The sequence below is a fragment of the Podarcis cretensis genome (assembly GCF_951804945.1).
Source record: "Podarcis cretensis genome assembly, chromosome: 9".
NCBI lineage: Eukaryota > Metazoa > Chordata > Lepidosauria > Squamata > Lacertidae > Podarcis > Podarcis cretensis.
Window position 1 is genome coordinate 1,802,615 of NC_137178.1, and position 14,143 is coordinate 1,816,757.

Genomic DNA, 14,143 nt, shown 5'->3' on the forward strand with positions numbered 1-14,143 from the left:
ATATGACAATTGTGCCCTCAACCTCCTTGGAGGGTGTTTTCAATGCACGGTTTGGATGCAGCCACAGACCAGCTGCCATCTTGGATGGCTTTGGTAGGGGATTAAATAAACTCATAGAATCATATAATTGTAGAGCTGGAATGGGGGACCCCGAGGGTCATCAAGTCCAACCCCCCTCAATGAAGGAATCGAAGGATATTTGCGATTGTCCAGCAGGGCAATTCTTGTGGTGTGGGTGTGAGTGTATGACAGAGGCAAATAGGAGTCTGTATTACCTCTTTGCCTTCCGTGGGGTCACATTGAACGGGGGCCCAGGCGGCCCCAAGGATTTGGGAAACACATCGACCCACATCTGGATTTTCCCCTGAAATGAGAAAAGAGGCTGTGAGGCAGGGAGAGTTCGTTCTGGGAGCTCAAACAGCCCTGCTCCATCTCCCTTCTTCTGGAGAGAGGAATTGACAGAAAGGGGGCAAGGGGTTTCTTCTGGAAGCTGACTGTTTCTGGGGAAAAGACAAACCTGGAGAGGGAAGATAAAGGCATGAGTTCAAATTCCCCCGCTGGGGTTGGTTGTGAGAGCTTCAGGGATGCTTTGGCTATTCTTTCTTTGCGCAGTAGGCCCTCAAAGCATCACCTCTCGGGAATACAAAGTGAAATCTAGACAGACGGAGCCCAATAACTTTGGGCACAGAAGGGGCGCTATGGATGAGTTCATGGAACGAACGAGATGGTGGCCCCAAACGTTTGGGAACTGCTGATGTAAATCTTTGTCCTGTGTGTAGTTTGGGAGCTGCACAGTCAAGGAAAAAACAATGCTGTCCAGAGTTGTAAAGACTGCGGAGAGAATACCGTATTTTTCGCTCTATAAGACGCACCAGACCACAAGACGCACCTAGTTTTAGGAGGAGAAAAACAAGAAAAAAAATATTCTGAATCTCAGAAGCCAGAACAGCAAGAGGGATCGCTGCGCAGTGAAAGCAGCAATCCCTCTTGCTGTTCTGGCTTCTGGGATAGCTGCGCAGCCTGCATTCACTCCATAAGACGCACACACATTTCCCCTTACTTTTTAGGAGGGAAAAATTGAGTCTTATAGAGCAAAAAATAAGGTAATTGGGTGCATTCTTTCCACCTTGGATCAAATCTATGCTTCCAAGTGTCATAAGAAAGCTGCAGAGATAGTTCAGGATAATGCGCACCCCGGAAATGATCTCTTTTAGTTTTTGCCTTCTGGAAGAAGGTACAGGGTTATAAAGAGTAGGACTAGCCACCTGAGAAACAGTTTTTATCCAAATGCGATTTTGGTTTTAAACGCAGTGTAAGGTACTCTCTTTGGGAGTATATTGCATTTAATTATGGGGTATTTTTAGGGGGTTAAGCAGGCTGGGATAGCAAGCTTGTTGGTTTTTGTATGTCTGATGTAGATTTTTTCAATTTTGTTGTTCTGTATGGGACAATGATAGAGACGCAGGTGGCGCTGTGGGTTAAACCACAGAGCCTAGGACTTGCCGATCAGAAGGTCGGCGGTTCGAATCCCCGCGACGGGGTGAGCACCCGTTGCTCGGTCCCTGCTCCTGCCAACCTAGCAGTTTGAAAGCAGTCAAAGTGCAAGTAGATAAATAGGTACCGCTCCGGCAGGAAGGTAAATGGCGTTTCCGTGTGCTGCTCTGGTTTGCCAGAAGCAGCTTAGTCATGCTGGCCACATGACCCGGAAGCTGTATGCCGGCTCCTTCGGCCAGTAAAGCAAGATGAGTGCCGCAACCCCAGAGTCGTCCGTGACTGGACCTAACGTCAGGGGTCCCTTTACCTTTAAGGTAGTCTCTCTGGGAGTATATTGCCTTTAATTATGGTGTATTTTTAGGGGGTTAACCAGGCTGGGATAGCTGGGATAGCAGGCTTGCTGGTTTTTGAATGTCTGCTGTAGACTTTTTCAATTTCGTTGTTCTGTATGGGACAATGACAATAAAGATTATCGTATCCCTACTGCATTCCATCTTTCATCCGGCTATTTGGGGACGTGATTTCCCCCTCAGGCACTGGCCTGACACAGAAGGGCTTTCAAGACGATGACAGCTGCACCCTGAGACTCACTGCTGCCTCTCCCACCCGGGTCTTACCTGCTCGATGTCCGGTTGCAAGGGGCTGTAAAGTCGCCTCGTCTCGACGTGCTCAGGGACCAGGCCTTGCTTCTGCAGGGCGTACAAGGCGAGCCTCTCCTCCGGGGGACCCAGGTGTGGGTTGGGGGGCTTGCCATCATCTAAATGAAAGAGAGAAGGAGGAGACTGCAGCAGCGGACCAGCCAACTATTCCCAGCACAGATAAAAGGGCAGAGCTAAGAAGTGCAGAAGAGGCTTGGGACAGCTGGGAGATGGTCCCTGTTCGACTTTCCCACAGATTACTTACACACACAGAGAGACGAGGCTGTCAAGTATTCCAGAGGGTGGGTGGGAGGAAGGAAGGAAACTGACATGGCCAGAAGGACTCTGTCAACTGCCCTGTGATCTTTTTGCTCTGCAGCTTTCACCACAAAAACCTGCTCTTTAGTGTTCAATCAGAACAAACATCCATTTGGTTTTTCTGTAGGTGGATGTTGGCTCCGAACAAGCGCCAAAGAGCAGCTTTTCACAGAGAAAGCTCTGGGGGCAAAAAGGAAAAAAAATATAATTACTTGGCCAAAGAGCTTCAGAGCGCAGGCTATGCCTGAAAAGAGCAGAGAAAAGATGAGTGTGGCTCAGCCCTTAGTATAAAATGTCCCCATGTCTTCCTAGGATGTCCTGTGTGAGGCCTCCATCCTTCTGTGAGATGCTCCTCATCTGTTGCCTCCAGTTGGCCAAGCAGGGATCACACCAGCCAAGTGTCCCGCAAAAAACGGGACGTCCCATTTTTTCGTGCATGATTGTGGTGGCCATTTTGGGTGCTGCTCTCTCCCGCAACACTCTTGCCCTGAAAAAGCGCATTTTGGAGGGTCAGAGCACAATGCGGGTCAAGCGACTCGCCCGGGAGCACATCCCAGAAGGCACGTGTCCCAGTTTTTGATCTGCAAAAGTTAGACTGCCGTCTCCAAGTCTCCAGCAGCCAACTCTGTCATTGGGTGTGCATGGACATCACAGAAGCAGCAGCCCCACATTAAAAATATATCTGTCTCCTTCTTTGTCTCCCCAGCTACACTTCAAACATCACCAGCGCAGAGATGATGGAAGCAAGGCCCAGAACCAAAGCTTGCAAAATGTCCTCTGCACTCTGGACCTGTGTGAATTCAGGTTCAGCTCTAACACAGCTGCTTTCCAGACCCCATCCCCCCCCCCCAGTCCCAAGGTCAAAACTGCCAGAGCTTCAGTTCTGGGTCTGAAAGAGGAGGGAGAAAGAGCTCTGCTCAGCTTTATGCAGCCATATAAACCTGAGGAGACCCTCAGCCAGGATCACTTTGAGGGCACAAAGCTGCTGTGAAGTGAGCCAGCCCTTGGTGGCCCCTCGAACATCCAGACTCCTTTGGTCTGGAGAGGAGAAGACTGACGGGAGAGCCACCATCAAATATCTGGAGGACTGTCACACGGAGGATGGAGCAAGCTTGTTTCCTGCTGCTCCAGAGGACAGGATCTGAACCAACGGATTCAGTGCCAATGAAGGAGATTCTAACTAAACATCAGGAAAAACTTTCAGATGGTCAGTGAAATGGACTCAGAAGCTGGTGGGCTCTCCTTCCTTGGAGTTGTCTATGCAGAGGTTGGATGGCCACCTGTCATGGATGCTCAAGTTGAGATTCCTGCCTTGCACAGGGTGGTCCCTTCCACTGCTACAATTCCACGATACTATGATTGCCCCCAAAGCAGATTCTCCTCCCTGCCCATCACCCAGTTTTTCTCCACCTTCAAAGGAACACCTGGAGGCCTGGCTGGGATCAACCGACACCAACCTCCCTTCCTTCCATCCATGTATTGATTCAATATGAGGTAGTGTTGTGTAGTGGTTAGAGGATAACACCTAGATTGTTAAACTAGGAGACACCAGGTTTCCCTTGTCCATGAAGCTCACTGTCCCTCTCAACCTAACCTACCTCACAGGGTTGTTGTGGGAATAATAATAATAATAATAATAATAATAATAATAATAATAATAATAATAATAATAATTTTATTATTTATACAACCCACTCTGGATGGCTCCCAACAAAATATTAAAATGCAATAGTCCATGGAAATGTAAGGAAAATGAAGGTACATTCTTTCACCTCTGGTGGACATGCCCAAGGATTAAGGCTTTCTGGGAAATGATATATAATGAAATGAAAAAGGTATTTAAATATACCTTCTTGAAGAAACCAGAGGCCTTCCTCCTGGGTATGGTTAGCCATGTGGTGTTAAAGAAGGACAGAACTTTTTTATGTATGCCACAACAGCAGCAAGGATTCTCATCGCAAAGTATTGGAAGACACCAGATCTACCCACTCTGGAAGAATGGCAGATGAAGATGACTGACTACATGGGACTGGCAGAGATGACTGGCAGAATCCGAAACCAGGAGAAAGAGACAGTGGAAGAAGATTGGAAGAAATTTAAAGACTATTTAAGCAAACATTATAATATCAATGAAGGCTAGAATCGACATGAGTTTTAAAATTTTGTGGTTTTTCAGGGGCGTTGATTAAGGAAAAAGAACAGAATTATTAAAAATAATGGGAAATAAGGGAATGGATTTGCTGATTAGATAAATGGAATTAGAATACAGAAGGGGGAGGTGTGAGGAGGTCGAGGAAATTAAGTTTAAGAAATAAGATTTGAAATTATACGTGTTTTTAGTATTGTGTCTGTGTATGTTTTTATTGTTGTTTGTGTTTATATGTCTTAATTTGGAAACTTTAATTAATATCATTAAAAAAAAATAAAAAAAAATAAAATGCAATAGTCCATCAAACATTAGAAGCTTCCCTAAACAGGGCTGCCTCAGATGTCTTCAAAAAGTCAGATAGTTTTTTATCTCCTTCACATCTGTGGCATTCCACAGGGAGGGTGCTGTTGGGATACTGCCAGGGAGACAGAGTCCATCATGACCCCACGTCGTCTCCGTTGCGATCCATCGACCTCCCGTAGACACTCAGTATCATTCAATTAATGACACGAGCTCCAGAAATAGCTTGCCACATTCCAGAGCTGGTGCACGCTCTATCAGCAGAATTCGCACAGCGAAAGATGCACGTAGGAGAGCATTATTTACAACTTTATTAAGCGTTGGTCAGAACAAAGAAAACATGACTGCCTGCTTCAATGTCTCAGGCACAGAGAGAGAAACGAAAGCAAAGACACAACAGAAACATCCTGTGAACAGGAAATACGCAGGCTGTGACACAAACATCCTGCTCCCTTTTAAGGTGGAACGGAAATATCCTAACAGGTGCCACCACCAAGACGTCCCTCTGCCTGGTTCCCTGTAACTTGGCTTCTCGTAGCGAGGGAACCGCCAGAAGGCCCTCGGTGCTGGACCTCAGTGTCTGGGTAGAACGATGGGGGTGGAGACGCTCCTTCAGGTATACAGGACTGAGACCCTTTAAGGCTTTAAAGGTCAGCACCAACACTTTGAACTGTGCTCGGAAACGTACTGGGAGCCAATGTAGGTCTTTCAAGACCGGTGTTATATGGTCTTGGCAGCTGCTCCCAGTTACCAGTATAGCTGCTACATTTTGGATTAATTGCAGTTTCCGGCTCACCTTCAAAGGTAGCCCCACGTAGAGTGCATGGCAGTTGTCCAAGCGGGAGATAACCAGAGCATTCACCACTCTGGCGAGACAGGGATTAAAGGAGGATTTACTGAGAACCCAGCACACTACATTGAGCTCCTTGGAGGAAAAGGTGGAATAATAATGCAATCAATACATTAATACTAATACTAATTGCACGTAAAATCACCATCTCAAGGCTATTTACACATGAAATAATCCAAAAAAGTCAGTGAAGCATAGCAAGCCCTTCATGTCTTGCAATCCCTATTGCCTTCTTTGTTTTTGTTTTTTGCTTCGGTTGCCCCAGACACCCCCTTGGGGCCTAGGGGGAGAGGAAGAACAGGGCAACCCTGCAAAACCTGCATTCCTCTGGGAATGCCGATTCCGGCTGCCAAGAGACTCTCCGCCAGGTCATGGCTTATATTGTGATAGCTCCGTCTGTGTGATAATGTCTCTCTCTGCTGGCCAAAACCTACAAATACAGGCCTCTGCTTGCCCACACAACCCTTGGAGATGACTGCGTGGCCAAAAGGATGCCAAGGAAAAGGCAGGTGGGCAGGAGGAGAGAGAGTGGGTAAAACATGGTTTTTTTTCCATCTGGAACAGAATCCAAGCAATCTGTAAGTAGTAAGGTATTTAAGAAGGCTATTGACAAGCCGGAAGGTGTGCAGAGGAGAGAGACCAAGGTGATCAAGAATCTGGAAACCAAGCCTGATGAGGAACGGTTGAAGGAGTCTGGGAAAGAGGAGTCTGAGAGAAGATAGGAGAGCCATCTTCAAATATCTAAAGGGCCATCACATGGAAGAGGGAGCAAGCTTGTTTTCTCTGGCTCTGGTGGATAGGGCTCAAACCCATGGCTTCAAGTTACAAGAAACAGGAGGAATTTCTGGTGGTTAGAGCTGTCCAATAGTGGAATGGGCTCCCTTGGAAGGTGGTGGACTCTCCTTCCTTGGAGGTTGGACAGCCAACGGCCATGGATGCTTTAGCTGAGATTGCAGGGGGTTGGGGTCCCTCCCAACTCTATAATTCTATGAACCTATGAAAGATCTTGGGTGGTGCTGTGGGTTAACGCACAGAGACTAGGACTTGCCGATCAGAAGGTCGGTGGTTTGAATCCCCGCCATGGGGTGAGCTCCCATTGCTCGGTCCCTGCTCCTGCCCACCTAGCAGTTTGAAAACACATCAAAGTGCAAGTAGATAAATAGATACCGCTCTGGTGGTAAGGTAAACAGTGTTTCCATGCGCTGCTCTGGTTTGCCAGAAGCACCTTAGTCATGCTGGCCACATAACCCAGAAGCTGTACGCCAGCTCCCTCAGCCAGTAAAGCGAGATGAGCGCTGCAACCCCAGAGTCATACGCGACTGGACCTAATGGTCAGGGGTCCCTTTACCCTTTACCTTTATGAAAGATCTTAAGGTCCAAGACCAGAAGTTTGTTTACCAAGGTCTGGGAGACGGTAGATTTGATCTCTGAAGATGATCCGGTCAGGTTTGTAGACGGGAGGCTTCCAGTTGCGTTGCAGAGCAAAGAGGTGGAGCAGCTGAGAAGGACGGAGTTGATCTCTCCATTGGTTGGGACCAGAACTAAGAGCAAAAGAAAAAGCAAACGAAAGCTTCAACCAGCCCTATCCTCCAGGCTCAAGGCAGGTAAAATTTGATGTGCCTTGTTGCACTTTTTCCGAGAGACGCTGTCCTGTTCCTGCACACCTCCCCTTTTATTGCAACGTGATATGTGCAGGAGAACTTCTCACTATTGTATGCTGTGCTGCCTGTCGATCAGCTGAAGGTTTGCAGGCATCTCACAAAGCCCCAAGGATCAGCTGAGCACCATGTGCAGCGCTATGCCAGACCTGACAAGCAGCTGATCGCTGGGGCTTTTGCAGCTCAGCGCATGGAGCTTTCCAACCCCTGAACATCAGCCGACGGCCATCGTGGGACAAGCCCAACATCCTGCCTTAGATAGTGAGCGACCAGCTGCTTCGGGGCTCTGCAGGCCCCTCCGATCAGCCTTGGGTTCGAGATTCAGGTTCACAGCTCTTCTCATTTAGTTCCCCAGCTCCACTGTCTCTCCAAAACCCCAGGCAAAAAAAGGACTTTCCTAGGCTAATGCTGGAAATCCTCTCGAGCTGGAAATGCTTGAAGGCTTCTGCATGCAAGGTTTGCTCTCTATCCCAAAGTGACATTCAGTCTCATTGTACTCTCCAGTCCTCTTTAGCTGTCATTCCTGCATTGGAGGGGGCTGGACTAGAGGACCTTTGGGGTGCCCTCCAATTCTTCAATTCTCCCATTCTGCCTTCCCCCTTGGCCTTCCATCACCCTCAGCTTTGCAGGAACCAGGCTGGATAAACAGGGGTGCTAGAAAAATGCAACCTGTGCTGCTGATAGAAGTAGTGCGATTCATGCAACACGTTGGTGATTAATATACACAGAACAATAATTATACATACTTTATCAACCTTCTGAGAAAAATACAAAACATTCAACAAAGCCACAGAGACTTTTGAACTACCCAGCCTAAAACGAACTTATAATGTCTGGTTTCAATAGATTTTTCAAATGCTTAACTCAGTCTTTTAGATAAGTTCATGAAGATACCAACGAAAGGTTGTTGTTGTTGTTTAGTCGTTTAGTGGTGTCCGACTCTTCATGACCCCCTGGACCAGAGCATACCAGGCACTCCTGTCTTCCACTGCCTCCCGCAGTTTGGTCAAACTCATGCTGGTAGCTTCCAGAACACTGTCCAACCATCTCGTCCTCTGTCCTCCCCTTCTCCTTGTGCCCTCCATCTTTCCCAACATCAGGGTCTTTTCCAGGGAGTCTTCTCTTCTCATGAGATGGCCAAAGTCTTGGAGCCTCAGCTTCAGGATCTGTCCTTCCAGTGAGCACTCAGGGCTGATTTCCTTCAGAATGGAGAGGTCTGATCTTCTTGCAGTCCATGGGACTCTCAAGAGTCTCCTCCAGCACCAGAATTCAAAAGCATCCATTCTTCGGTGATCAGCCTTCTTTATGGTCCAGCTCTCACTTCCATACATCACTACTGGGAAAACCATGGCTTTAACTATAGGGACCTTTGTTGGTAAGGTGATGTCTCTGCTTTTTAAGATGCTGTCTAGGTTTGTCATCGCTTTCCTCCCAAGAAGCAGGCGTCTTTTAATTTCGTGGCTGCTGTCACCATCTGCAGGGATCATAGAGCCCAAGAAAGTAAAATCTCTCACTGCCTCCATTTCTTCCCCTTCTATTTGCCAGGAGGTGATGGGACCAGTGGCCATGATCCCAATGAAAGGTAAGTTCAGTGTTATTCACAATGCCGAGATAGATAGTTGTCGTTGGTATCTCGTTGGTATCTTCATGAACTTATCTAAAAGACTGAGTTAAGCATTTGAAAAATCTATTGAAACCAGACATTAGAAGTTCATTTTAGGCTGGGTAGTTCGCAAGTCTCTGTAGCTTTGTTGAATGTTTTGTATTTTTCTCAGAAGCTGGATAAACCGAGGGTCTTGAGGCCACCCGGAGGCCCAGGTCTCTCCTGTGGATATTCCCATGAATCCCCCTCCCCAAAAGAAGGGCACGGCTCCCCTGAGCTGCCTCGGTTTCCCCCAAGCACCCACATGCAGTAAGTCTGGGGCAGGCCACAGCGGGACCCAAATCTGGAGAGGAACCGGTTCTCGAGGTCCAGGGTGGTTTCCCCGATTTTCTCGTCTTTGGACAAGAGGTCGTAGTCGTAGAGGGTGACCTTCAGATCCTTCTCCAGGGGCAGAATGCACGTCAGCTCAAACATCCTATGGGGGGGAGGAAGGCTCAATGTTACTCGGGTGGACAGGGTCACTTTTGCTACACTTGCTTAGCAATGTGTTATGTGAACTGCCCTGAGACCTCCAAGCATAGTGTAGTATATAAATTCAATTAATAATGATAATAATAATTAATTTTATTGGTTGGTTGTTTGGTTGGTTGGTTGGTTGGTTACACACTGTATTGTTGATTGATTGGTTACAGTCCAGGGGTCAGCAAACTTTTTCAGCAGGGAGCCGGTCCACTGTCCTTCAGACCTTGTGGGGGGACAGACTATATTGGGGGGGGGGGGAATGAACGAATTCCTATGCCCCACAAATAACCCAGAGATGCATTTTAAATAAAAGCACACATTCTACTCATGTAAAAACACACTGATTCCTGGACCATCCACAGGCCGGATTTAGAAGATGACTGGACCGGATCTGGCCCCGGGCCTTAGTTTGCCTACCCATGAGTTACACATTTAGCAGAGCATGGGACTCTTTTTCAAAAAAATTAAATTTATTAACCAGGCCTTTGGTTGACCTGCTTGACATCCTATGTCCTTTTGAAATGTGTCTCTTTTCGGGGTGTGGGGTGTTATTGGGTTGTTGTTTTTATTCTGACTATATATGTTGTGATCCTTTCTGTGAAACACCCTGAGATCTCTGGGTATAGGGCGGTATATAAACTCAAGAAATAAGAATAAAAATAAGAGGTATTAAAGAAGGATTAAAGAGGGAACCTTTCCCTCTTCCCTTCAACACCCCCCAGGTGTCTACATCTATGTCTGGCCTTGCATTCACCCCTTACTTTCCAAATACGGGCTCCAGCGTGCAGGGGAGGTAATGGTCCTGGTCATTGATGGATTTCTTCCCCACAGATATCTTGACATAAGGGTCACACTGCAGAGGAGAAAAGAAAGGTGGTCAGTCAAGGTGGGTTCTCTGCAGACCCAGGTAAGGTTACCTGGGCATGTCTAGCCAATGGAGAGATGCAAACACAGGCAAACGAGGTCCCCACTTCCTGACCCCCAACAGAAGCCCCCAAAAGATACATGCTTCTTGGTTGGTTTCATAAAATTTGTACAACGTTTGATAGTAAAAGAACCTCAAAGCGCTTTACAAAAAGAAGAAGGAAAAATCAATAATATTATTGCTTAAAACAATGAACAGTAATCGTTTTAAACCTTCGGAAAATCGACAGTAAATGGAAAACAGCTGAAAACACACCCTGGCATTCTAGATATCTTATTTATTTGTCTACTTGTTCAAAATTTATATACCACCCTCTGCAGATCTCAGGCTAGTTCACGACACAAGAATACAAGATAAAAACACAAAATGCATAATAAAACAAACCAATACCCCCCTTTCCCATTACATGGGAAATAGGTCTTAGGGAGGTGTTTAAATACAGTGTATTTATATACTGTGTGTGTGTGTGTGTGTGTGTGTGTGTGTGTGTAAGATTCTACCTTAGTTGTTTTTCACCCTTGGGTGCCATTGTTGGTCTCCAACTCCCATCATCCCAGCCAAGTAGTCCATGGTCAGGGATAATCCTCTTTAAAGCAAAAAACCAAAACTGCTAATAAAAAGTGGATGACAAGGAAAAGTGGAAGTTTTAAAAAACATATTGTTTCTTGTTAGGGCTGCCATACGTCCAGATTTCCCCAGACATTACCGGGATTTCAAAGGCAGAAGCAACTTCCAGGGGGAATTTCTGGAAGGTGGCGGTTTCTCCTGGATCTTAGGCAAATGAACCAAAAAATTGTGGGTTTTTTGGCATTATTGTTAAAAAAATATATGTGATGGCCTGGGATTCGGACTCAGATGCTGAACCTGAGGGATCCCAGCCTGCACAGGATCCCCCGCCTCCAGAACCAGCTGAGCCGGGGCTGGGGCCTGAGCCTGCAGGGTCCTCACCTGTGCTGGGTCCTCAGGTGCAGGCACCAGCTGAGTCTGCTCTGGCCCCTGAGGTGATGGAGGACCCATTGCCTGCAAGTGCTGCACTCTCAGCCCCGTCAGGGGAAGGTGAGGTTGCCTCTGGGTCCAGTGACCCTCCAGCCTCTCCTGAGCTGCAAGGGCTCAGGGCAGAGAGGCGGAGGGAACTAAGTTCCCGCAGGAAGAGTGCTCGCCTCCAGCCAGGAGAGGCGAGTCACCAGAGGATTGGGGCCGCCCTATGCCTCGGGGCAGATAAAAGCCGGTCAGCCCCACTCCCAAGTTGCGGGAGTAATATTGTTGGTTGCTAGTTCCTGCCTGAACCCTGTCCTGCTTTTCTGCCTGAGCTCCTGTCCTGCCCTGGCTCCCGGCTTGCATGCCTGTTCTGACTTCATCCGACTCCCTGCCCTGCACCCAGCTTCAGCTACTACGGACTGCCTCCATGTTGCACCTTTGACCACGGACCAGACTTGGACCTCGCCTCTCGGGTAACCCGCAGGACCAGCACAAAAAAAAAAGGCTTTGGTGTTTACCTAAGAAAAGATCTTCTTAAAGAAAGCTCAGCAACATTTGGGGCGTCCTGCTGGTTTTTCCTTTTTGAAACATGGCAACCCTATTTGGGGTAGCTATTGGGTTGTTGTTTTTATTTTTATTAGGTATTTTGTGGTTTTATATCTTGCTTTTATTCTGTAAACCACCCTGAGACCCCCAGGGATCCTACCTGCCTGCCCATCCTCTCCCAGGCTTACCTTTCCGTTTGAGTCCTTTGGCTGCAGATCAAAGGCCCGGATGATGTAAACACGGATGAGGCATTCCTGGGGGCCTCTGGCTGGAAGCTGGTGGAACTGGCGAGGAGGAACTGCCACCGTGGGGTCATCCGGCAGAGGGTAGATCTTGAAGGCGCCCTGCAAGCCGAGCAGGGAAGCCATTAGAGCCTGCCATCGACAACTCCCTGCACCCTACAGCCAAGCTCAGCTGGGTCACAGCTTACAGAGCAGGACCCGAGGGACTCACACTGTGAACCAGCCCATCTCTCGAGGAACGCAATGGCTGTGACCCTCAGGAAGGAAGATGGCTCTGGCAAGGAGTCCATCTTGTCCCTGAACCAGGGGCAGACCTACATTTGGGGGGCCCTGAAACTTAAACTGTCGTGGGGGCCCCTTTGCAACCAGCAACGAGGTGTGGGTATCCACGGTTATCTTCTTCCATGGGGTTTTTCCACGACGGGTGACCACACCTTTGCAACATCTATGCTACATTGGGATTGTTGAAATATATACAATGAAAAATTAATCCATTTGACTCGAATCAATGTGACTCTACTAGACGCAACAAAATTAAGCAATGGGGTCTCTTCTGAGGCCCCTCTGGAATTAGGGGCCCAAAGCTTTGGCTTCGTTCATTTCATAGCATAATACTGGTGGTCAACAAAAGAGGTTTAAAGACTCTCTCAAGGCAAATCTTTAAAAAATGCAGTATAAACACCAACAACTGGGAAACACTGGCCTGTGAGCGCTCCAGTTGGAGAACAGCCTTGACCAAAGGTGTTGTGGACTTCGAAGACACTCGAACTCAGAATGCAAGGGAGAAACATGCTAAGGGGAAGGCATGCTTGGCAAACCCTCACCATGATCAACTCCCACCGTGATCAGCTCCCACCTCCCACTGTGGAAGGATGTGTGGATCCAGAATTGGCCTCCACAGTCACTTATGGACCCACTGTTAAGACTGTGTTTATGGAAGATAATTTTATTCAGCTATGAGGGATTGCAGAAGAAGAAGAAGAAGAAGAAGAAGAAGAAGAAGAAGAAGAAGAAGAAGAAGCAGCACAGCAATCGTCTCCAGGCCCTCCGGTATCTGAAAGAGGTTAGCAAACCTTGAATTCCCCCACAATGGTCGGGTCTTCATTCGAATCCTGAGTCTTGCCACGGTACAGCTTAAAGGTGTTGCAGAAATCCGAGAGACCCCCAAAGTCTTCTACGCTCTCCAACTCTGTTTCATAGACCTAAGGGAAGAAAAACGTGGGTTCAGTTTGTCCAGTTGGGAGGGGTCCCAAAGGACCAGGGACGCCGACTTGCCCCTCACTGCTTGCCTGTTGGTGGGGCGGGGAGTGCAGGAGGTAATCTTCACCCTCCAGAAGTCCCAGCCCCACTTGGTGCACCAGCACTCGCCTGGGAGTGACGGGAGATAACAGCCCCTTCAGTATTGGGGTGGGGGGCTCAGACCCTTGCCCAGAAATACTTAGGGGGCTGGAGCTCCTTCTGCCCCCTATAGTTGGCGCTTCTGCAGAAGTCGTGTACCTCAACTCCCTGCAAAGCCATTCCCTGTTCAAGAATCCCTCAGAGATGGCCTCCAAGCTCTCTTGAGAAACCTCCAAAGTAGTCCATTCCACTGTTGAATGGCTCTTATCATCTGAAATTTATCCCTAATGTCTAGTCAGAAACCTCCTCCCTCACTGCAGGGCGTTGGACTAGATCAGGAATAGGCAAACTCGGTCCTCCAGATGTTTTGGGACTACAATTCCCTGGTCCTGACCACTGGTCCTGCTAGCTAGGGATGATGGGAGTTGTAGTCCCAAAACATCTGGAGAGCCGAGTTTGCCTATGCCTGGACTACACAATCCTCCAGGTCCCTTTCAACTCAACAATTCTATGGTTCTATGGTTCTTTCTCATCATGGGGCTATCAGTTTGGGTCTTGCCCTCCAGAGCAGTTTGGGTCCTG

General features: G+C 47.9%; 1 protein-coding gene across 8 annotated transcripts in view; it reads right to left on the reverse strand.

Moving 5' to 3' along the window:
* DYSF (dysferlin) overlaps window positions 1-14,143 on the reverse strand; it is a 195,657-nt gene that overhangs the window by 25,437 nt on the left and 156,077 nt on the right. For all 8 annotated transcript variants that reach the window (XM_079990669.1, XM_079990666.1, XM_079990664.1 and 5 more), the window contains 7 exons: window positions 13,297-13,425; window positions 12,170-12,325; window positions 10,294-10,385; window positions 9,315-9,485; window positions 7,148-7,290; window positions 2,112-2,251; window positions 276-364 (listed from right to left, as the gene is read on the reverse strand). In XM_079990669.1, the coding sequence (XP_079846795.1) occupies window positions 276-364; window positions 2,112-2,251; window positions 7,148-7,290; window positions 9,315-9,485; window positions 10,294-10,385; window positions 12,170-12,325; window positions 13,297-13,425 (920 nt within the window). The remainder of the gene's footprint in view (window positions 1-275; window positions 365-2,111; window positions 2,252-7,147; window positions 7,291-9,314; window positions 9,486-10,293; window positions 10,386-12,169; window positions 12,326-13,296; window positions 13,426-14,143) is intronic.